This window comes from Mycteria americana, chromosome 15, assembly GCF_035582795.1.
Source record: "Mycteria americana isolate JAX WOST 10 ecotype Jacksonville Zoo and Gardens chromosome 15, USCA_MyAme_1.0, whole genome shotgun sequence".
Classification (NCBI taxonomy): domain Eukaryota; kingdom Metazoa; phylum Chordata; class Aves; order Ciconiiformes; family Ciconiidae; genus Mycteria; species Mycteria americana.
The window spans coordinates 4,087,654-4,109,936 of record NC_134379.1 but is presented as its reverse complement, the minus strand read 5'-3'; the positions used below and the strand labels follow the sequence as shown (position 1 = coordinate 4,109,936).

The following is a 22,283-nucleotide window of genomic DNA, read 5'->3' as shown; positions in this document are numbered from 1 at the left end:
CCCTTCCCGGCGTTGTTTTCTTTTTTTAATGGGAGGCGTCGGTGCACAGCAAGGAAAAATGCATCCTCCATCCGTTAAGATGCTACTCAGGGGAGCGCGGGGCCCGGCCGCAGCCGGGACGGTTGCTAAAATGGGGAAAAGCGGTGGGCAGAACGTGAGGGCGCCGAGAGGGGGAAGGGGCAGGGCCCTCACCGGCGGCCCCGGGCGCTGCCGGGCTCAGTGGGGGGAAAGGGATCGCGTCGCTGCCGGGGGCTGACCGGGGAAAGCCCCGGGGCCCTCGGCCGCCGCGCCGCTGCCGCCACGGGGGCCCGGGCCGGCGGCTGGGCCTGCCCCGCCCGCCCCACGGCAACGGCCCCGCCGCCCCGGGCCCGGCACCTTGCCCGGCCGCGCTGCCCCCTGCACGTGACCCGCCGGGGCGACGAGCGCGGAACGGAAGTGACGCAGCCGCACCTCGGTCGCATGATGTGGCAAAAAAAAAGGCCGGGGAGGGAGGAGTGATAGGGCCCGAAATAGTCCCTTCCGGCGGCGGATCCCTCCGCCGCTCCCATTGGCCCCGCGGCGCGTGATCACGCCGCTCGCCGGGATCCTTCCGCCCGGCCGGCGCAGTTAAGGCCGGTCCCGGCAGGTGAGGGCAGGCCTCTTCCTTCCGCGGCGGTATCCTTCCGCTGGCGGGGGCAGCTTCCGGATCTCCGCGGCTCTCCCTGCTCGCTGGCCTGTTCCGCCATTGCGGTCCCGCTTCCCCGCGCCGCCCGGACCCCGCTGAGGTGTGACTCCGGTCCGGCCTCGGACTGGAGCCCCAGCCCGCTGCCGCCGCCATGGCCCAGATCCTGCCGATTCGCTTCCAGGAGCACCTCCAGGTAGGCGCGGAGGGGCCGGGGGAGGCCGGGCCGGGGAAGAGCGGGTGCTGGGGCGGGCGGGCCGCTCCCTCAGGCGGAGGAGCCGCCCGGGGATGGTGCCTGGGCGAGAGGCCCGGGACTGCCCGTGGGCCCTCCCTGGGGGCCGCGGGGCGGCCCAGGTCCCTCCGGCGGCGGGGTGGCCGCTCTCCCGCGGGCCTTGCCGGCCTCTAGCTCGGGTAGCGCCTTCCCGCCGCGGGCTGCCCGCCGCGCAGCGCCGTGCCGTGCCGCCCCGAAGGGCACCTTCCAGCGCGCCCGCTGCTGCCTCCGTGCGGGCCCGGACGCGAGGGGAAGAGCTGGGGCGCCGCGGGGCTCCTGCGCCTCCTGGGCAGCAGGGGAGGCGGCGAGGGGCCGAGGTGCGGGCCCCGGCGCCGGGCATCCAGCCCCTGCCCGGTCCCCGCCTTGCCTTCCCCGCTCTGGGCGGCGGAGCGTGTTTCATCCCGGCGGTGTAGGCGAGGCTGGCGCCGTGCCCGCGCTCGCACCTGCTGGGGGGTGCGAGGGGAGGGGAGGCGAGGCTGGTTCCGCTTCGCTTCGAGGAGAGGGACCCTCTCCTCCGGGCAGTGCGAGTGGGGAATCCCGCTTCAGGTGGGATCTACGAGGGAGGGGGCGAGGGGGGTAAATTAACGAGGTGGCCAAGCTGTTTCCGTGTGTTGCTTAGCTATTTTGGTTTTTTTTTTAATGAGGCTAAGAGTTCTTATAAGCGTAAGGACATACTAAATCATTTTATTGACATTCTCACTTGTAATGTCATCTTCTGTGAAGAAAAACCACATATTGCAGGGAAATGTGAAAGCTACTGCGGGCTTCCCTGCAGCACAGCTGTGGCAGTGCAGGCACAGAAGTGCCAGGTCTACGCTTTTCTGTCTCCTGGCTTCTGACAAATTCTAGGTTTGGTATCGTTAAACCATAACTAGATGCTAATAGATTATTTCCAAGCAATGGCCTTTAGTTTCTTTAACGTGGCCTTTTAAAGGCACTGCTAACACATTCCGAAATCACTCTGCTGCAGGAATGCAAGGTTACCTTCTCAAACAAACATGCACCTTTAATGTCTCTGGGTGAAGCTGGAGTACAGGGAGGGGTCTGGAAGCAGTAATACCGTTGTGCAATGTGTACTTCCTATCCCACAAGTCTATAGGGCGAAGTACTACGAGCCATGCTTCTCGTCCTGAGTTGCTCTAGCTGTGATGGTATTAAGCTTGGCTTCACTGCTGAGGAGTGTCTTTTTGAGGAGAACTTGGATAATAAGTTACATTGACATACCTAGGCAGGGTCTTCTGGCTTGTACCAATCTGGCTGTAGCCTTGCTTCCCTATGATGTCAGTGTCTATACGTAGTTTGTGCTTACCTAACTGGGGCTGTGGTAGGCACTAACATAGTGATGGATTTGCATGATTTGTAGCGACTTTTTTTCTAACCCAAATGGAAAGAATTTAATTTCTAGACACCTTGTTAAAAGAACAATTGCAAAATACTACTTTTGCGATGTAAGTTACCGCTGTCCATAGTGTTATTTTTAGATTTAAAAAATGCTGCCATGATTGGTTTTTATCTAGCTAGTTAACTGGTGAGCATTGGATATTTTTACTTCAGTATCAGTTTAAAACCAGGCCAGAATTCATAGCTTAGGTTAGCCCTGGACTCTTTAGCGAGCAGTGCTGACAGGAGATTCTCATCAGTTGACCAGAGCTTCAGCTCTGAGCAAGTGTTCTCGCCTGGTAGTGGCATAGCCTAGAACCGGGCATTGAGAAGGTTCTGTATACTCGGGTGAAACTCATCCCTCTGGGTAGCCCGGCTCTTAATAAAGTATTGTGGAAATGCGTCTATGAGACGTTATTTAAGATACAAACCTTGCACGTGACCTGCTGCCAGGTCTCTAGTGACATGAGCACTGTTACATAAGGAAACTCATCTGCTTCACTCCAGAAGTGCTGAGAGGTTTCAGGCCAGCGCTGTTGTGGAACATGACCGTTGTGACTAAAGACTGATTTATCTGTTTACTGGTATTTTTCCCCCCCCTGTTCCTGTTTAATGTAGAGCATGGACTTAACCAGTATCTTTTACAACTGCATATACAAGCTGGTCTTTTGTAAGACTGGGTGTCCAGCCTTCTGAGCCTACATGCACGTGGCTCTTGCCCTTAATGCTTCAGTTTGCTGAAACTACTGAACTTCTTCATTTTATTTCATTGAAAAAATTCAGAGGAACTCGAATTCTCGGAGGTACTGTTTTCATGCTGAAACTCCTGACTTGCTTTTGGAGTAAACTTTGAGAGTAGAAACATTGCTATTGCTACATTTTTGCTGTCCAGAACTGCTTTAGCATATGCCAGGCTGTTCATAGGAGGTCCTCATGGACTCAATAATACAGTTTCTTGAACTGTGCCTGACCTACATTGTCTGGGAAACTCGTTATACAGGTGTTGCACAACACTTGCAAGTTTGCAGCTGATGCTTACTGAAAGACAAGGTACCTAGCTGGAGCCCTATTCATAAAAAGGCAGGTGATATAGATATGAATGGGAAAGTTCTCGTGAGGCTATTATTGAAAGTTGCTTTTAATTAATCTAAAAGACTGGCAATCAAGACTACGTGTAGTATGATACTAGTTCTCCATGGGTCTGCTACTGCAGGTCAGAAAACGGTCAAGTAACTGTCTGTACAAAGCTTGACCTGATCTTCAGCTTCAACCCAGTTGCACTCCGTATTGCAGTACTCGATGTACACTGGCGTTATCTGTTGCTGTCAGAGTCTTGGCTAGGTGATACGGGAATGAAGGGTTAAAGGCTCCAGAAGCCCTGAGATATTGTGCTTCTGAATGTCTTGTCTCTTGGGTACATAGTACAGCATGCTTTGTACCCACAGTTCGAACTGAAGATCTAGTGTGGGCAAGTAAGATGTGGCAAGTAGTTGGCTTACTAGGGCTAAGTAGGCTTTCTGGATATTTACGAAGTGAAGTCTAAAAACAAAATGTGTGGTCAGGCTTCAGGTCTTGTTTGTCTGAGTCCCATTGCATAGCTCTGAAATCTCAGTAGTCGCAAATATGTAGGGTATTATCTGTGTATTGTCTACTGTAGATGCCTGCCTTGCTACAAAAGAACATCAACAACACGCTGTGGAGAAACTTTTTCCTTGAGAGTTTCTAAGGAGAAACGATTCCTGTGCTATCAAAACTACTGGACTCATGTTATAGCACTATAAAGTTTTAACTTTTTTTTTTTTAAGTAGCCATGAGGCAGCAGTCCAGTGGGCATGTAGTGGGAGATCAGAGTTCAGTATGTCGAATGATTGCAAATCTGGCTGCTCACATCCAGGTTTCAGAGATTCCATAAGTTGGTGCCTCTGTGTGCTTGAGGGTGGAAGTAAAACACGGCTGCTTACTGTGGTAGGTGCATAGAGCTGTTCTAAGATGACGTGTTTCTGATGAGTGAGAAGGAACCAGACAAGTTAGCAGGTGATGAACTGTGACTGCCATTTAATTTAGCCACACTACCCTGAAATATATAAAAATTAAACTTGGACCAGGCACACCACTGTACTGGTGTGACTTAAGGCATTAATAAACACTCTTCTGAACCAAAATATATATATTAAAATATTTTAAATTACCCTGTAGACTTGTCTAGACAGTACAGAAAACTGTCAGCTCGGGCTATGCACTTGATGCTGAGACAGAACTACTCTTTTGAACTAGGAAGAGAGTTCTTGTATCTATTGGTCATTGATGGAGCAAACCTGAATGGCGGCAATGCTGTTCTAGTGTGGTGGTACTTGGATGGCTCTCGGAATCATAGCTAGCTATGCCAAAGAGCTAACTGAATAAAACTGGACAGCCGAGGCATCATATAACTTTGAAATTTACTACTTCACTCTAACAATGACAAACAACAAAATGCTTTCATGTATTGTGCTGGCAGTGAGCCAGTTTAATATATCTTAAAACACTAAATCTCTGCTATAACAGCATTAGTTTGAAGCAGTTAAGTCTTTTGTTGGTATTTTAAGTCAGGAATTACAGAGGACTGCTGTGCCTAATGCTGTTTTGGTGGAGTTCTTGCTCCCTGCTTCTTAGTGGATCTGAATTCCTAAAACCAGTGAGCTTGGAGTTTTCTTACAGAGGCAAAACCTGTAACAAAGAATGCTGTGAAGAACTGAAGTGTCTTGAGGAGTGTGTGTGTCAACTAATCGGATAGGAACAATTAGTTAAGCAGTTCATAAGCTATTCCTCTTGGCACGTCCCTTGCAGCAGGTACTGAAGTCAACAGGCCTGCTTGTCTTGGTGGTGATGCTCATTCGCACTTTGTGCTGGGACTGTGGTGACTTAACCAAAGGTAAGTGATGGCAGCCTGTGGTTCTGAACTCAACTTTCACCAGGTACAGTCTCAGCTGTGGCTTGTAACAGAAATAGTCACACAGCATGTCTGTGGCTGCTGAGACTGGATGGCTACCTCGGCCTGTTGATGGTGAGGCAGAAAATAGGAAGGACATAGAAACAGAAGAGCTCTTGAATATTCTAGAGGGGTCTCTATCTGTTGAAAACATAACTTCCTAGCCTGTCACAAACTGTAACTCTTACCTTGCACTGGTAAACATTAAGTACTTTGAGTACTTAATGAGCCATTGACTGGCTGTGGGACTCCTGTGTTACAGAACTGCGGTCAGTAGCTCTAACAGATCAGCACGGATATAAATCTTTTGTGCGACTTAAGTTTGCTTTGCTAAGTTTCACGTCTGGAACTGAATGAGTGGCTGAAATGTAGACTGGTGTCTATCTTCAATCAAAACCCAGTAAAGCATGGCCTTGCAGTAGAGCGAATGTGACTCACTACACGTCAAAAAGCTCTGTGCTTCTCAAAGACTGGGAGTATTTCTGTTAACTGGCATTTCCCAGCTACGTGATTTCTAGCTGCACACAGATAAGGAGTCTCTGGGCAGAGACTAAGCAGCTGTTTGTGGCTACAAGAACAGTGGTTATATCCTGTTGAGTGTGAGAGTCGAGGTGAAATGCATACTCAGCAGTTCCATGCCCTTCCTTGTAGGCAAGGAGAAATTATTTGACAGCTAAGCAAACTGTCACAAGAAAGTGAATGTTCCAGGAAGGGGTCAACAAAGACTCTTGTCAGCAGTTTTACCATTCAGTTTGATGTCAAACACGCATGTAATATGACAACTTCTCTGGGTAAGTTACCAAGAATGTACTTGAATTATCTTCCAGTGAAAAAATAATTTTATTAATTGGACTTTCACTTACCATGTTATAATGATTCATCTCTCAATGCTGTTCAGATAAATGGCATCATAGAATTTGATGGTTCAGTACAGTCTGCAATTGACTGAAGTATCCAACCTCGAGTTAGACGAGTCCTTCAAGGCGACATCTCTGAACAGAAGAGTTGCTGCTGTCTCTGGCAACCTGTTTCATGGTTCCACTCTAATAGAGCGACTACTTCACAGAACACTTTCTTCTCAACGTGCTTTCAGGAGACTGTTATAACTGAACTTTCCAACAAATGTTGGTGTAAAATAACTTGAACTGTAATTGTTGCCCAAGCACAGCTAGCAAGTTCTGCTTTCATATCTGCTTGAAAGCCAAGGAAATGTTTGTTGTAGTATAATGTAGGAGTATCTTACGATTCCTTCTTTTTTTTGCATTTGTGAATCGGTGAAAGGTGGTGGACCTAAATGAGTGCAATATTAAATATTTGTGTGTTTTCCCTCTGTGGTAGGAGGAAAAGGGGTAGAAAATCTGCCGTAAACCTCTGTACTCTTTTAGTTCTTGTGCAAACTTGGGAGTTTGTACATGGAATAGTATTGAAATTTCCATAATAAAAGCCTCCAAAGAAATACCTCCTCTCATGTTTCCTAATAGTAATCTTGGTGTCTATTTACTTTGCTTAGCTTTATAAACATTCCAGCCTCACTCACCTGAACTTTAGCCTGTTTGGGGAAGGAAATAACCTATAGTACAGGGAACTATCTATACTCTCAAGAGTTCTATGCATCAGGTCTGAGTGCAGCCAAGAAAAGCATTAGCCTTAACCAGCTGAGCAAAGCAAGTGGCACTCTTGGCTGGTGATGCTCTTATGTAATCAAGTGCAGAGATTGTCACGATTAGAGTCAACTTCCTGTCTCGGTGCTTGAAGCAGGCTTGGATCTGTTGAAATTAAAAGATGAAATGTTAGCAGAAAGAGCTTGTGTACTTAAAGACCTCACTAATGGTTGCACCTCCATCACAAAGCTTCTCCAAGCTTTCTTCAGAGCTCCAGTGCCAAGGTAAATCTTTTCAAAGAAACAGCTAGCCTTTGGAAGTGGTCTTAAGTTTAAAAAGACCCCATCTTCCACTACCAACTAGGGTTGGATACCTCAGACGTGACACCTAGCAGATGGCAGTTTGATCATGATTGAGATAAATCTGTCTTGCAATATCTAAGCAACTTTGATTCAGTGGTTAAGTCTAGACCTCCCCAAGAGGTCTGTGTCTGCTAGGACTTGCTTTGACTTGTTCTGTCAACAGTGTCTGTTTGAGTATAGTGCTGTGAGTGATTCTGAAACTACCCTCCTCTACCAAATGAACAAGGAAATTGAGTGCTTGATAGATGATTTTGCACTTGTTAAGCCTGCAGCCCTAGCAGAAGGAAGTACCACATCCTAGTAAGTCTCTCCAGCTCTACCAGGTGAAACTCTTACATCTTCAAACCTTCTCTGCCTGCAGGGGTGTGTCTAGGTTGCATATAGCCCTACCTAGCTGATGTACAAATATCAGTCTCAGGCCTAGAGAACACGACCCACATAAAACCATGAAAGGGAGAATTGAACTTTAATCTGAAGTCTTCTAAGTGAATCTATGTTGCTGAAGAACGTGTGGTCAGGTTCTGTGATGCTGGACCTCAAACACTCATGTAAATCTGAGTAACAGAGTTCTGACCTGTCAAGGAGGTAGGGCTTGGTGTGTTGTGTTTTTCTTTAATAGCTGTAGCATTAAGACTAAATCTTGGGAGAGCTGATAAAACACTTGTTTTTCACCTGAAAGTTTCCTGGCTTTATTGTCAGGTGGATGGATGTGAAGGGAGCTGTGAATGAAACTGTTCACTGTGTTAAGTCGCAGGATATGTAGGTATTCTGCCTTGGAGGAATGGTTTCAGCTAGTCAGTCGTGGTAACTAGCTTGATGCTTAGCTTCGGGAATTACATTTAAATCTGTTCTGCTTCTAGGGCTATTTCATCTCTCAAAATCTTTTGAAGAAGAAAAGCTGGGTAGACCTTAAATTTACCAAAAGATCAGCATTAACTCTCTGTAAGCTAGTTGTGAAATGAGCCCTTAAATGTTAAAGAGCCTGAACGTGTTTTTGGTATTGTTCGAACCCGACTGAAGAGCTTCAAATGGTGAAGCCCTCTCTTGAAAGAGCAGGGTAACTTCAATGAAATAGTGTCCTTTAGGACAAAGGACTTAAATGCAGAGTGACCAGAGAACCATACACAAAAGCTGAATCATTTTCTAGAAATTACCTCCTTCAGCAGACCCAAGGAGCTAAAACTGAATTGCTTTTGAGCCTCAACCTTAAACTGTACCAAGATCTGGCTGTCTTGATTCACTGGGTGATACAGATCATCCATTGAAGTGCCTTTTGTGAAGCTTGTTCTGTTAACTTGGTGTACTATAATTTAGATGTTACTTGTTCCTCCTGTGTGCTGTTTGAAAGCCAGGACAAAGAGGAAGTATAGTAAAACACCCTCTTTTATCAGAAGCTGCAAGTAGGCAGGAACAAGAGCGGCTGAGGTGTGGTCATCTCCGAGCTCCTACAGAGCACAGCTGATAAGCGCTTAGTGTTTTGCTTCAAACTAGTACAATAATACTAAAATGGCTTTGAAGGTCTAGCCCTTGTTGGGAGACCTTGGGCTTGAAGTTCAAACAGTCTCCCAGAAATAAAAATATCTAAAGTATTAGAAGTGATAATTCCTCTAAAGGTAGAAAACTGATCTTGAGTTTTTAAGGTATATCCCACGCACAAGCTGGGTATCTGTATATAAGGTGAACTAACCATTCTGAATTTCCACTGTTAAAAAATGAATAAACTTGTTTCACTGCTGGCATCCTAATGCACTAGCCTGTTCCAAACACAATGAAGTGGTATTAACTAAACTGTGTTTTGTTGCAAGCTGTACTAGAAACATAATTTAAAGGTATGCATTTAAAGGGTTACAGAAGCAGACTGTGGCTCAGCAGAAAAGGAGGTGGTTTATCGTTATCTTTCTGTGTTAAGTATGGCTGCGGATGAGCCATTTCTGACTTCACTACTGTCCATCTCATATGTGGTAGCTCTGTCTCCTGGGTGGTATACAACCTTGCTGCTAGACAGGACTAGGCTAATTGCTAGACAGGTAGCTTTTTTTAACTCTACAAGGATAAAGATAAAGCTCAGACACCTCACATGTGATGTTAAGCTTGAAACAGTGATAGCTGCCAAGCTCAATGGAATAAGTTAGGGCTCTAGAAGCAAAGCTGGTGGGAGTGAGTACTGAAGCTGCAACTCTAGCACAGCTGCCGGGGCAGGCAAGTTCAGTGTGCCTTAAACCATGTGAGGGGTTCAAGAGTTGAGTTCTCAGAACAGGTAAGTTGTAAATGGACCTTGAAGACAAGGTCCCAAGCACTTGAATGCTGCAGGGCTTCTTCAGGAAGCCTGCTGGGCTTAATTGAAGATGGACAAGAATTTCTGTGCCATGCTATTTTTGGTTAGTGCGGTTGTATTGTCACCAAAAGATGTGTGAAGCCTAGTATCTCTTGCGACTTTCACAAAACCTGTTCGTGGCTATACCAAGGTAGTAACTTAATGCTAAACCTTTTTTCTCTTCCAGCTCCAAAATCTGGGCATCAACCCAGCAAACATTGGGTTCAGCACTCTGACAATGGAGTCTGACAAATTCATCTGCATAAGAGAGAAAGTAGGAGAACAGGCTCAAGTGGTGATCATTGACATGAATGACCCCAGCAACCCTATTCGAAGACCAATTTCAGCCGACAGTGCTATCATGAACCCTGCCAGTAAAGTCATTGCATTAAAAGGTATGGAAGTCCTGATAAATGTTTGAACTGGATGGAGAGCTTTCTGTAAGACTAGTCTATGACTGACTTAAGTCTCTCAGGCAGTTTGTGTGGGAGGATCCCTTAGCGATTTTCCACAGCTTAATGGGAGCTTAAGTTTAATGCATTTTTCAGTTCTTTTTAAGGTAGCTGGGCAGTAAGTTTCAGTTAAGGCTTCCTGCTATTTGCTGATCATTAGGATGAGGTTTTTGCTTCAGTCAGAATGCTTACAGCTTCTAAGCAGGGAGAGCTGGAAGGAAGGTTCAGACTTTAAGATACCTCTGGAGTCTCAAGTCTGGAATCATTAGAGGGAAGTGAGACCTGATATCCTAAGCATATAAGGTCTATTAACTAAGCCTCCCTTTACAGAGAGGAAAGCTAAGACTAGGGAGGAGGGGAAATATTCCTGAAGGCCTTAGTCTGGCCTTGGTGGAAGAGGCCAGTGCACCAATTTGTGCATATTTATTATATCAGTCAGTGATAAGAAAAGTAAAGCTATGCAGGGAAGACTTGTGTAGTGAATAAAGCACAAGGTCAGCTAACCTGGTATCTCTGGTTATACAGAGAACGAGCATTCCTCTGGAGTTTCCAGGAATATTGATCTCTTTCCCCAAGAGGCCCAAGAAGCTCAAATACTGTCACTCTAGAAATGCATATATTTCCAATTGAAAGATTTATATGTATTCAGTGTTATTTAAGTTTGCCTTTAATACTCTGCTACTGTTTTGTCACAACTTTAATGCTTTCTTGTGTGTGCAGATGGTGAGTTATTTCAATTGGCTGTACTAGTTCCTGTCCTGTCTTATGAAAAGAAAAAGCAGAATCAAATGGCTCAGATCTATGGTGCACATGGCTGAACAGTGGTGTTTAAAACGCTGAAAGCCTAAAATTCAGAGGCTTTTTATGCCCTCCCAAACGAGGGAATCCTTAAGATTCAGAAAATTAATCCACTCAAGAACTCTGAAGTGTACTTAAACTATCACAACCTTGATTTTAAGCTTTTTATAAACAGGACTGACCCTTTTGACTTAAGTCTAGATTTTGTCTCTTAATGTGCTTTGCGTGGCATGTAGGATACATGTTACCTGAATGTCATCTCCCTTGACCCTAAAGCTCCAACTGCACTAGATATGGAAATAAATGGCTAGTCTGTAGCCTGAGTGACGCTGTATTAGACAGTCTTCTCCAAGCTCTGGAGAAACTCCTGACCCTGCATCTTATGTCAATAGCTGAACTAATGGTGGCTTCTAACTAAACTAATCCTTGGTGAGTGAAGGCACTTGCCCATATGGCACTGTGACTTTAGCAAGCTGAGTTCCAGTTAGTAACTGTAGTAGATATTCTGACCTGCACCTAGTTACACATGATCTTTAATATTCCTCTTGGGCTACACTAGCATGTGCTTAAATAGCTGTCTCCTAAAACTAGTAGAAGTTGGTTAGAACCTTCCTTATCTTCTCAACAGGAAGAAACAATTTCTTATATGCCACTGTGTTGTAAAAACTGGTAGAAATGACTGTAGGTGGCTGTTCAGGATGTGTGTACACAACATTCAGTGTAATTCGGAGAACTTTTCCTTTTACCTTCTACAGCTTGTGTTGGTCACTAGATTCCTTTCCTTGCGCGCTTTCTATTAGTCTGGTTTGCAGCCAGTAGCTCTGTATGCCATTAGCGCAACCTAAGGGTTTTGGTTAATGAGTCTGAATTACGAAAGCCCTCTGCCAACTTGGCTATTCCATGTTGTGCTTTTTTTATACTTTAAAACAGATGTGGACATAGTTTTTAATGACACTGGCATAGCTCTCCTCACAACTTTCAAGAGACTCGGCGTTATTGTAACCTAGTTTTGATGTACGTGAAGTATCCTACAACTTGTTTGTGTAGCTGAAGCTCTTGTCTCCTACCAGGTTGTTTTCCACATCTGTTTGATTGCTCAGTAGTGGCAAATTGGTAAAATTAGCCCTAGGAGTGTGGTCTGGTTAAAAGTAATAGCTGATCACTGAAGATACTGCTAGTATATAACAGCATTTTCTTAAAGGAAGTCACGAGGGTTTAATGTCCTCATGCAGCTCTTCTACTTTTAATCAGTGCTTGAAGTAACAAGTGGAAACTGCAACCTGGCTAACAATGTTGTGTTTTCCAGCTGGGAAAACGCTTCAAATATTTAACATAGAAATGAAGAGCAAAATGAAGGCTCATACAATGACGGATGATGTTACCTTCTGGAAGTGGATCTCTCTGAATACTGTTGCCCTTGTAACGGATAATGCAGTCTACCATTGGAGTATGGAGGGGGAGTCCCAGCCTGTGAAAATGTTTGATCGCCATTCTAGTCTTGCTGGCTGCCAGATTATCAACTACCGTACTGATGCTAAGCAGAAATGGCTACTGCTAACTGGCATATCTGCACAGGTACTTTACCACGAGGGAGGCCTGCTATGGAAGGCCCAGAGCTTGTCGCGTTTCCTCCTTCTATAGGAGCGGAACTGATATGTTTGTTTTCTTTCCTAAAACGTTGTTGGGAACATAAATGCTTGTCTTGATCTTTGAATAACAAATTTAAGTGTAACTGAAAATCTTACAGTAATGGTATAAACACTAGTAGAAGGTTAAGAGTCTTAAGTGATGCCTTTGTATGAGAAAGCATGGCACTTCAGCTTGATATGACAGCCTTTTTACCAGTGCTAACTTAAATGAAATTAGTGGCCAAGTGCCTGTTATTCCTGACTCTTGTTCTGTCTTGTCTAGCAAAATCGTGTTGTGGGAGCAATGCAGCTATATTCTGTAGATAGAAAAGTGTCACAACCAATTGAGGGACATGCAGCTAGCTTTGCGCAGTTCAAGATGGAAGGAAATGCTGAAGAATCCACGCTCTTCTGTTTTGCAGTAAGAGGGCAAGCTGGGGGTAAGGTAAGACTTGGTTCTAAACATGCTGTAATCTTTAATGACTCACCCTGGTTATCTGCTTCCAGGAGAACAAGTGGTTTAATGCACAAAGTTGCCTTTAGGAAAAAAGTGAAGGACTGTGTCAGTCTGGATGCTATATATCTAATGTATATGAAAGCTGGTGCGTACAGAGCTTCACAGAAGGGACTACCTGATGTAGCTGGAGTCTGTTTCAAGTCATGAAGTGAGGTAGCCTGTCATGACCAGCCTGATTAGCTGCTTGAAACATGTGACTCTCAGCTTCACAGGCTAAGCTTAGGGAAAAGCTGTTGTAATCTTTCTTTGATCCCCAGTATCAGGCTTAACTTAATTTCCAAATTATTGGATGAAAAAAATTAACAGTAGTGTTACTGGGCTAACTAGTGGTCTAATACTAACACTGGAATTAGGTGAGCTACTTTGTGACAGCTAAAACAAAGTAAAACCAAAGCTAGGTTCACAGAAACATCTTCAGAACTGTCTCTGTAGAAATTTAACCAAGTTGAAAGAGTGTGTATAAAGTGACTGAACTGAATCCTTAAACTTCTAAGTAGCTAGGGGTAACTAAAGATCGTGCTTAACCGTTTCCCTCATCTATGGTACGTGAATACAGTATGCCACACCTTTAGCCAGTGAAAATATTTAGGAAGACTGACTTAGTTAATCCCAAGTTTATGCAAAGATAAAGGCTCAGCAGCAAAAAGATTCCGTATCTTCATCGTTGAATCTATTGTTACAGAAATTAAATACAAGAACTAACAGACTAATCTTAATCTATTGCACAGTTGCATATCATTGAAGTTGGCACACCACCTACTGGGAATCAGCCATTTCCAAAGAAAGCAGTGGATGTCTTCTTTCCTCCTGAAGCACAAAATGACTTTCCTGTTGCAATGCAGGTATGACAGCTGCAAACCAAGAGCACAAGAAAAGTCTTGGTGGATGTGACACTGTAACAGGGCACTGGAAGCCAGGTGGTCAATATATTGACCTGAGGCTTGGCACTAAACTGGTGTGACTCCTGCTTCAGCAGTGTTAAAGTACAGGTGGAGACTGAAGCAGCATTCAAAGGCAGCATGTTCTTATTTATGGAGGAAATATCCATGTATATTTAACTGTCTTTCAAGCTCTTAGAACATCATTCGGCTGTGATAGGACTCAAGTATTAAGTAAAAATATAACGGCACTTGTAATTGTCCTGAAACGGCACGGGTATCTGCTGATTCTTAAAAGCACTTGCTCATTTTATCCAATACCGAATTTGATTTATGTATTCCTGTTTTGCAGATCAGTGACAAGCACGATGTGGTGTTTCTCATAACAAAATATGGCTATATCCACTTGTATGACCTGGAAACTGGCACCTGTATCTACATGAACAGAATCAGTGGAGAGACCATATTTGTTACTGCACAGCATGAAGCAACAGCTGGAATTATTGGAGTAAACAGAAAGGGACAAGTAAGGAAGCTTGGCCTGGAAACCACTTGTTTAGCTAATCCCACTGGCCCTTAATGATACACCGTAGTGTTCATATCAATGTCTAAAAGTTTCCAGAAATTACAAAACAGAGTAATAGAATGAGGAATATGGTAGTAGCGGATAGCTGAACAGGAATGCAGCTTGTCTCACTTCTAGTTTCTTCTACAACTCAGGTTCTGGTTGCGTAATTTCAGGAGTTTTGTAATGGCAGTCAGTGATCTAAACGCTCTCCTAGTGTTGAGGATGGAACTAGAATATATCTCTCTCTTGGGGACAGATTATACCCTCTTGCAGACCACATGCTAATAGAAGTCTTAAATATGTTAACTTTGAACTCTCTGTTCAGAAAATCTCATGTCTGACAGTGTTCGGAGCCCCAAAGGAAACTTGCTACTGTGTCTCTGTACACACCTAGCTTAACTAGTTTAAACTAGTCTACTAACATTGTACAGCTATGCCTTTAGACCGAATTCATTTCAAATGTTGTTGCTTGTTGAGCGTGAGTAATACAGAGCAGAAGACTTGTTCCAAGTTTATCCTTTGGGATTGGTTATTTAAGACACTGAGTACAGGTTACAGAAAGACAATACTTAGATATCTGTATTTCTAACCTCTGTAAATACCTCAGTTTAAACTGACTGTTAATTATCTGCCTTGATGCAGTAATTGGATGGTAGAGGTTCTTTCTAACAGGAGGTCTCTTTCTGAAATAAAATGGCAAGACTCTGCAATTATCAAAGGATGAAAAAGCTTTCCGTGTATGCCATAGCTTTTCTTTTAGAGGTTAGCTTAGCCCTTGGCTCGCTCCTTATATTTGAACTAACTGGAAGTTTTCCTTTAATTTATTCAGGTGCTCTCTGTGTGTGTGGAAGAAGAGAATATTATTCCCTATATCACAAATGTGCTGCAGAATCCTGACCTAGCTTTACGAATGGCTGTCCGCAACAACCTGGCAGGTGCTGAGGAACTCTTTGCCAGAAAATTCAATGCACTGTTTGCACAAGGGAACTATTCGGAGGCAGCAAAAGTGGCAGCTAATGCTCCAAAGGTAATGGACCAATATTCAGAATAGTACTGAATTCTACTGGCTTAAGCTTCTTGCTTCAGGAAATCTCACTGAATTTCATAAGTGGCAAGACAAGAATCTTGTTACTGCTCCTGTCCTAATGTAGTACTTCTTAACATACCTGTGAAGAACCTGTACGCTCTGTGCTGAGGGTACTGCTTGTATGCTGGAGGATCTTAAAGCTTGTATGAAGCCCACAGAGGGGGAGAAGAATAAATGATGGCTATGAGGCTTAGTGTTTCTGGTACTTATCTTTATTGCTCCAGTGATTAAAAAAGTCTCTATGAAAAGGCAGCCTCCAGATGAGGCTACACCTGGAAACAGGACAAAAAGGACAGACTAAGAGCAAAGATCATACTAAATTCAGATGAGAGGAACTTTGTTGTAAGGACAAGGGTGTCTTTATTCTGTAGGACAGTCCTCTGAACTTAAACCTGCATTGCTATTGAAATGAGCCTAATAGGCTGCTACTGCACATCTTCTGTCAAAACACCTCAAAGGCAATGTCTGAGCTGATATTCAACCACACTGCTTCTGACTTATTCTGGGCTGGCAAAATATAATGTTGCTGTAGCAAGCATTTCTAACTTCAGCTTTCTGGAGAAACTCTTGCCAAGCCACAATAGCAGAACAGAAAACTAAAGCGCATCTCTCTTTCCGGCAGGGAATCCTGCGTACTCCAGACACCATACGCCGGTTCCAGAGTGTTCCAGCTCAGCCGGGACAGACTTCTCCTTTACTCCAATACTTTGGCATTCTGCTTGACCAAGGGCAGCTGAATAAGTACGAGTCGCTGGAACTCTGCAGACCAGTGCTTCAGCAGGGACGCAAACAGCTCTTGGAAAAATGGTTAAAAGAAGATAAGGTAAATTTGGGGTAGATACCTTTAGAGCCCTGGAGGAACGTAACTGCTTGACAGCCTTCCCCTCCCCAAGGAAAACTCAACTTGGCAACTCATCGATGTGCTAGTGTGATCAAACAGCTGAGCAACAGGTGTTCACTCGGCCTGTAACTATGACCCATATTACTGCAAGAGAATTGATCAAATTCTTGAAGAGCTTCACTAATTCTACTTAAAATTACAGTGGGGTGAACTTAGTTATGGAAGGCTTCTGACCTGCTGCTGTTCTTTCCCAGACCACTTCAGGCTTCTTTGGATACTGACTTGCATATACTTTGAGCTGTGGTTAAATTTCTGTAATTAGCTGAAGAAAGATGCTGATATATTGTATTGCCTAATTCTTTTTAGCTCTACAAATGCATTTCTGACTCCTGTAGAACAGCATAAGGAACAGAGCCCACTAGATCACTGCTGAAAGAGTCAGATGATGTAATCAAGCTGGGCCTTAAATTTTTCTTTTTAAGAGAAGTCCAAAAGGAAGACAAATGAGGAAGAAAGTAATAGTGCATTTCAGCACAGCATGGTCAGGGTGGACTGACTGTATTTATATCTTTAAACAGCTGGAGTGCTCAGAGGAGCTGGGAGACCTTGTGAAATCTGTAGATCCTACGCTAGCACTTAGCGTCTATCTGAGAGCCAACGTTCCAAACAAAGTCATCCAGTGTTTTGCTGAAACAGGACAAGTCCAGAAGATTGTTTTGTATGCTAAGAAGGTGAGAGGAAATTAAACTGCTGTATCTGTATTTAAGAATAACTAGTGTATTTTCCAAAGTAGCTAAAAGTAATTGTGGGGGAATCTGAGAGCCTGTGTAGTACCTACTTTGGCCTAAGGTTTTGTTATGAATAATTACTGCTAGACTTTATGCATGTATGCTTTCATACTTCCCTATGTAGCCTCTTTCCAAATGAGGAAATCCTGACTGGGTTGAGTAAGCTACTGACAGTAGCTTTTACTGAGCTCTGTATTTAACAAGGCGTGTGCTCTTGCTGAGTTATTACTTTTTGTTATCTCTTCAGGTTGGATATACTCCAGACTGGATTTTTTTGCTGAGGAATGTAATGAGAATCAGCCCAGATCAAGGACAGCAGTTTGCACAAATGCTTGTTCAAGATGAAGAGCCTCTTGCAGACATAACACAAGTAAATAATTTTATTACTGTGAAATGTTAACTTCAAGGCCTTAAATTGGTAAGAGGAGCCATACTCTTACCATCACAGAAAGATTTACTTTACCAGGACAATGCTGTTTCTTGCCTACTTAAGAACACTAAATGACAGCTTACTGCAGTGCTAGGATAAACAGTTCAGCTTTGGAAGCTGCACTTGACAATGTTACTTTGTTTTAAATATGCTTCCAGTTTCTAATCAAAAGCCTAAATTTTTTTTTTTCAGATTGTGGATGTCTTCATGGAATATAATTTAATTCAGCAATGTACAGCCTTCTTGCTGGATGCACTGAAGAATAATCGTCCCTCAGAAGGTCCCCTGCAAACACGTTTACTTGAGATGAACCTCATGCATGCACCTCAGGTATGCTTTCAGAGTTATATTGGATCAGGCTTGTCTGTAGCGAGACTAGCCGCTACATTGCGGTTCATATCAAATGCTAGGGGTAGTGTTTAGGAACTAAATGAAACTCTTCAATATTCCTTCTAGGTTGCAGATGCTATCCTGGGAAACCAAATGTTTACTCATTATGACCGGGCTCACATAGCTCAGCTGTGTGAGAAAGCTGGCTTGCTACAGAGAGCACTTGAACACTTCACAGACTTGTATGACATCAAGCGTGCGGTAGTTCACACTCATCTTCTCAATCCTGAGGTATGAGATCAAATATCCTGAATCTAGCAAAAGCTGGGCAATTACTAATTGCTTTCAACATTTGACTTCAGAGTGTAGTGTTCTACTTGGGTCTAAAATGGCTTATGTGTCTCTGCAGTGGTTAGTGAATTATTTCGGTTCCTTATCGGTAGAAGACTCTCTGGAGTGTCTGCGTGCTATGTTGTCTGCTAACATTCGTCAGAACCTGCAGATCTGTGTCCAGGTAGCTTCAAAATACCATGAACAACTATCAACACAGTCACTTATTGAGCTGTTTGAGTCTTTCAAGAGCTTTGAAGGTAAGTTCATGCTCTTGTCTCTAGCAAAAGGAGCTAGTGCTCACCTCATCATACGTTGTATATGAAGGACTTTCTATCTGCTAAAATCTAGAAAGCCATATTAAGCTTAAGTACCTAGGTCTCAAAGCTGTCTCGAAACCTGACCTAAACCTTAAAGTTCCCCCATTAAGGGGGGGCACCAACATTCAGTGTTGCATATTTTTGCTTTTTGAAATGCTTGGAGTTGTAGACAACAAAGTTAACTGAAGAAGCTGCTGGCCTTTTCCCTTTGTCCAAAATTGAGAGCAGCCCTGCAGAAAAGGACTTGGGGATACTGGTGGATGAAAAGCTGGACATGAGCTGGTGATGTGCACTCGCAGCCCGGAAGGCCAACCGTATCCTGGGCTGCATCAAAAGAAGCATGGCCAGCAGGTCAAGGGAGATGATTCTCCCCCTCTAGTCCACTCTGGTGAGACCCTACCTGGAGCACTGCATCCAGCTCTGGAGCCCTCAGCATAGGAAAGACACGGACCTGTTGGAGTTGGTCCAGAGGAGGGCCACAAAAATCATCAGAGGGGTGGAGCACCTCTGCTATGAGGAAAGGCTGAGAGAGTTGGGGTTGTTCAGCCTGGAGAAGAGAAGGCTCCGGGGAGATCTTATTGTGGCCTTTCAATACTTAAAGGGGGCCTATAAGAAAGATGGGGACAGACTTTTTAGCAGGGCTTGTTGCAATAGGACAAGGGGTAATGATTTTAAACTAAAAGAGGGTAGATTTAGACTTGATAGAAGGAAGAAATTTTTTACAGTGAGGGTGATGAAACACTGCACGGGTTGCCCAGAGAGGTGGTAGATGCCCCATCCCTGGAAACATTCAAGGTCAGGTTGGACAGGGCTCTGAGCAGCCTGATCTAGTTGAAGATATCCCTGCTTACTGCAGGGGGCTTGAACTAGATGACCTTTAAAGGTGCCTTCCAACCCAAATGATTCTAGGATTCTCTGAAAAGACTTATCTTAAATTTGTGTAGCCTTTGGGTTTTGGGCTTTTGTACTTTTCCACTATAGTCTAGTTAGTGTGGTGGGACGTCAGCAGTCAAATCTCTGCAGATGTGTGGCTGAACAGCATCTTGCTAAGCTTTAAAGAAAACCTCCTTAAAGACTGAGAACGTAACAATCTTGGACTCTTGGAATTTGGAGACTAGTTAGTGGAATAAGATGCTATCATAGACAGGTTTCTTGCATAGGCAGCCTATGTGTGTTTTTCCAAAAAACCACATGAATCTTTCTTGACTGAGAGACTTGGCAGTCACTTGTCTAAAGTAGTCAAGTATTATATGGCAGCAGCTTTAAGTGAACTTCAGCTGTGGGTCGTCGTGGCAAGCAGCTTTTGCACTGTGTGCTTGTTTGAGTGAAAGGTGTGATAGTAGCTTTTGGGCACAACTAGTTTTGGTTTTCTAAACTCTTCTTTGCCTCCCAACTAGGGGGTGTATGGAAGGCACGTGCTGGATGTTTTAACAAAGGTGACCTATGGCAATTGATGATGATACATCAGTATTTATCAAAGTTGCATATAACACACTAGTCTGTAATACATGGGGAACAACAACAGGCTCAACTCAGCTAGGACAATCTGGTCTTTGTAAAACAGTTACAATGCTTGAATCTTTTTTCAGTTTTCTGTAAACCTCTGCAGTACTCAGATTCAAATTTTCACGTAGTTGTAACTTGGAAGGCTTGCTTAAAAGCTAATATTGATCCAACTCAAGTGCTTTAGTGAAATAACATGTTGACTGTTTCCCTCAAGGCTTGTTTTATTTCCTCGGCTCTATCGTAAACTTCAGCCAGGATCCAGATGTGCACTTCAAATATATTCAAGCTGCATGCAAGACAGGACAAATTAAAGAAGTGGAAAGAATCTGCAGGGAAAGTAACTGCTATGATCCAGAACGTGTTAAAAACTTCCTCAAGGTAATGTTTGGGTAGCACTGGACTCTCTTGGCCTGGAGTGTCTCACCAGTGAAATGAGGCAGCTCTGAAAATACAGATGAGTCTTAACCTTTGCACTTAAGGATCCATCTGTCCCCTTAAACCAGAGGTATCTAGCATGTTGGCAGTACCTCCTAATAGAGCCTGAGCCTGGAACAATATCTAAAAAAATGGAGAATCTATCAGATCAGTTCCTCGCTGCTCTTAGTAAGGTTAACCTGGCTTGAACTCTTAAACTGTAATAATAGCACCAGCTCATCTAGACCTTGTTATAGACATCTCCTATAAAGTAGGAAACGGGTAACTTGAAGGTTGAGAACAACCATAATGCCAAATGAGTTCATAACTTAATGCTCATTTACAGTGTAATCTGCTTCAACTGAGCAACTACAGAAACAACAAATGAACAGTGTCAATTAATTCCATAAATGCTTTCAGAGTTTGAGCTTGGTCCATCCCACTCATCTTACTCATACATGCTTACTGAAACTTCAGCCGGGTGAACCGCAGTTTAGCCCTGCTAGGATATGCCAGTCAGCGTAAATACGTGCTAACTGACTGTTATAGCTGGGATTCAGAGCATTGCTGAAACACTTCTGAAAAGTGGAAAAAGATGGTGTGCTCCAAGTTCAGATACTGTAGCCTGTTGTTAGTGCTGAGCTTATTGACAAATGTAACACTGCTGGAAGTATCTTGCGAGTGTGGGAGGGGAAAACTTTATCTGGGAACATTTCCTGCCTTCATGTTTGTCGGTTACATAGCATAGTCTTAGATTTTGCTGACCATATCTGAGGATGGCAAAACTCTTCAAATGAGAATTCTATAAAAATAACCTGGTGTCACCGAGGTATAAGGTATGTAAATTGATCAAGCCACCTAAGATAAGTTATCAAGCTGTCAAATTCCTGATGAAAGCTGTTGTTTTTTGTGCTGTTCCATGTCTGGAATGTGCAGGACATGTACCAGGTAAATCTCCCAGTACAGGCCTCCCTGTGTAAAGTCCTTAAGTGTAATTTATATGTAGGATTATATTCTGGGATGTGCATGTTTGAATAAGTGATCTGAAATATGCATCCGGAATACTGTCTGCCACAGACTAAGCTGCTGTACTGTAACCATTGTAATCTTATGCTGAAAGTTGGAATGCTTTTAGATAACTAATCTGATTAGTGATTTAAGTAGTACTGCTACTAGCTTGATTCTTACCTTCTAACTATGGATTTAGAGAACAGTATCACAAGACACATGGTACATGAAGTCAATTCTCATAAGTTTTATGTTATGACCCACAATTTAATCTAGTCTTGGTTAAATTCTTTTTGAAATCCCAGAGTGCTAATCCTGCACACGAAACACCAGTGGCAACTAAAAATGCTATCTATAGCTTAGGCTTGTAATAGTTGTACTGTGTTGTAAAAATTGGTAGGCCCTGCGATGCAAGGGAGCAAGGTTAAACTTCAGAAAGCTTCTTGCTGTAGGCCCTGAAGTGGGTGTGAGTACTCCTACTTGCTACATATTGCAAACAATTAGTTGAACAATAAGCTGTCATTATTTGGTTGACTGTTGAATTTTGGCTTTCCATTTTCAGCTGCTTTAACAGTTTAAGTGACTGTATTTGCTTAAGCCCAAGAACAAAACAAAATTACTGAAGCTCTTCTCTTTATAGGAAGCTAAACTCACTGACCAGTTGCCACTCATCATTGTATGTGATCGCTTTGACTTTGTCCACGACTTGGTGCTGTACTTGTATAGAAATAATCTCCAAAAATATATTGAGATTTATGTACAGAAGGTAAGTTACAACTTGTTACTTGGCTTTAATGAGTCAAACTGATCAATCTTTCTAGTACTATATGC

The 22,283-nt window shown here is 43.6% G+C and overlaps 1 protein-coding gene across 2 annotated transcripts in view; it reads left to right on the top strand.

Annotated features, from left to right (window-relative positions):
• Positions 1-589: 589 nt before the first annotated feature.
• CLTC (clathrin heavy chain) overlaps positions 590-22,283 on the top strand; it is a 34,378-nt gene continuing 12,684 nt past the window's right edge. For both annotated transcript variants that reach the window (XM_075518220.1, XM_075518219.1), the window contains exons 1-15: positions 590-857; positions 9,745-9,952; positions 12,114-12,382; positions 12,719-12,880; positions 13,681-13,794; positions 14,183-14,356; positions 15,228-15,425; positions 16,108-16,308; positions 16,905-17,057; positions 17,362-17,484; positions 17,737-17,874; positions 18,001-18,165; positions 18,284-18,464; positions 20,245-20,408; positions 22,093-22,218. In XM_075518220.1, the coding sequence (XP_075374335.1) occupies positions 816-857; positions 9,745-9,952; positions 12,114-12,382; positions 12,719-12,880; positions 13,681-13,794; positions 14,183-14,356; positions 15,228-15,425; positions 16,108-16,308; positions 16,905-17,057; positions 17,362-17,484; positions 17,737-17,874; positions 18,001-18,165; positions 18,284-18,464; positions 20,245-20,408; positions 22,093-22,218 (2,418 nt within the window). In that variant the 5' untranslated portion in view covers positions 590-815. The remainder of the gene's footprint in view (positions 858-9,744; positions 9,953-12,113; positions 12,383-12,718; positions 12,881-13,680; positions 13,795-14,182; positions 14,357-15,227; positions 15,426-16,107; positions 16,309-16,904; positions 17,058-17,361; positions 17,485-17,736; positions 17,875-18,000; positions 18,166-18,283; positions 18,465-20,244; positions 20,409-22,092; positions 22,219-22,283) is intronic.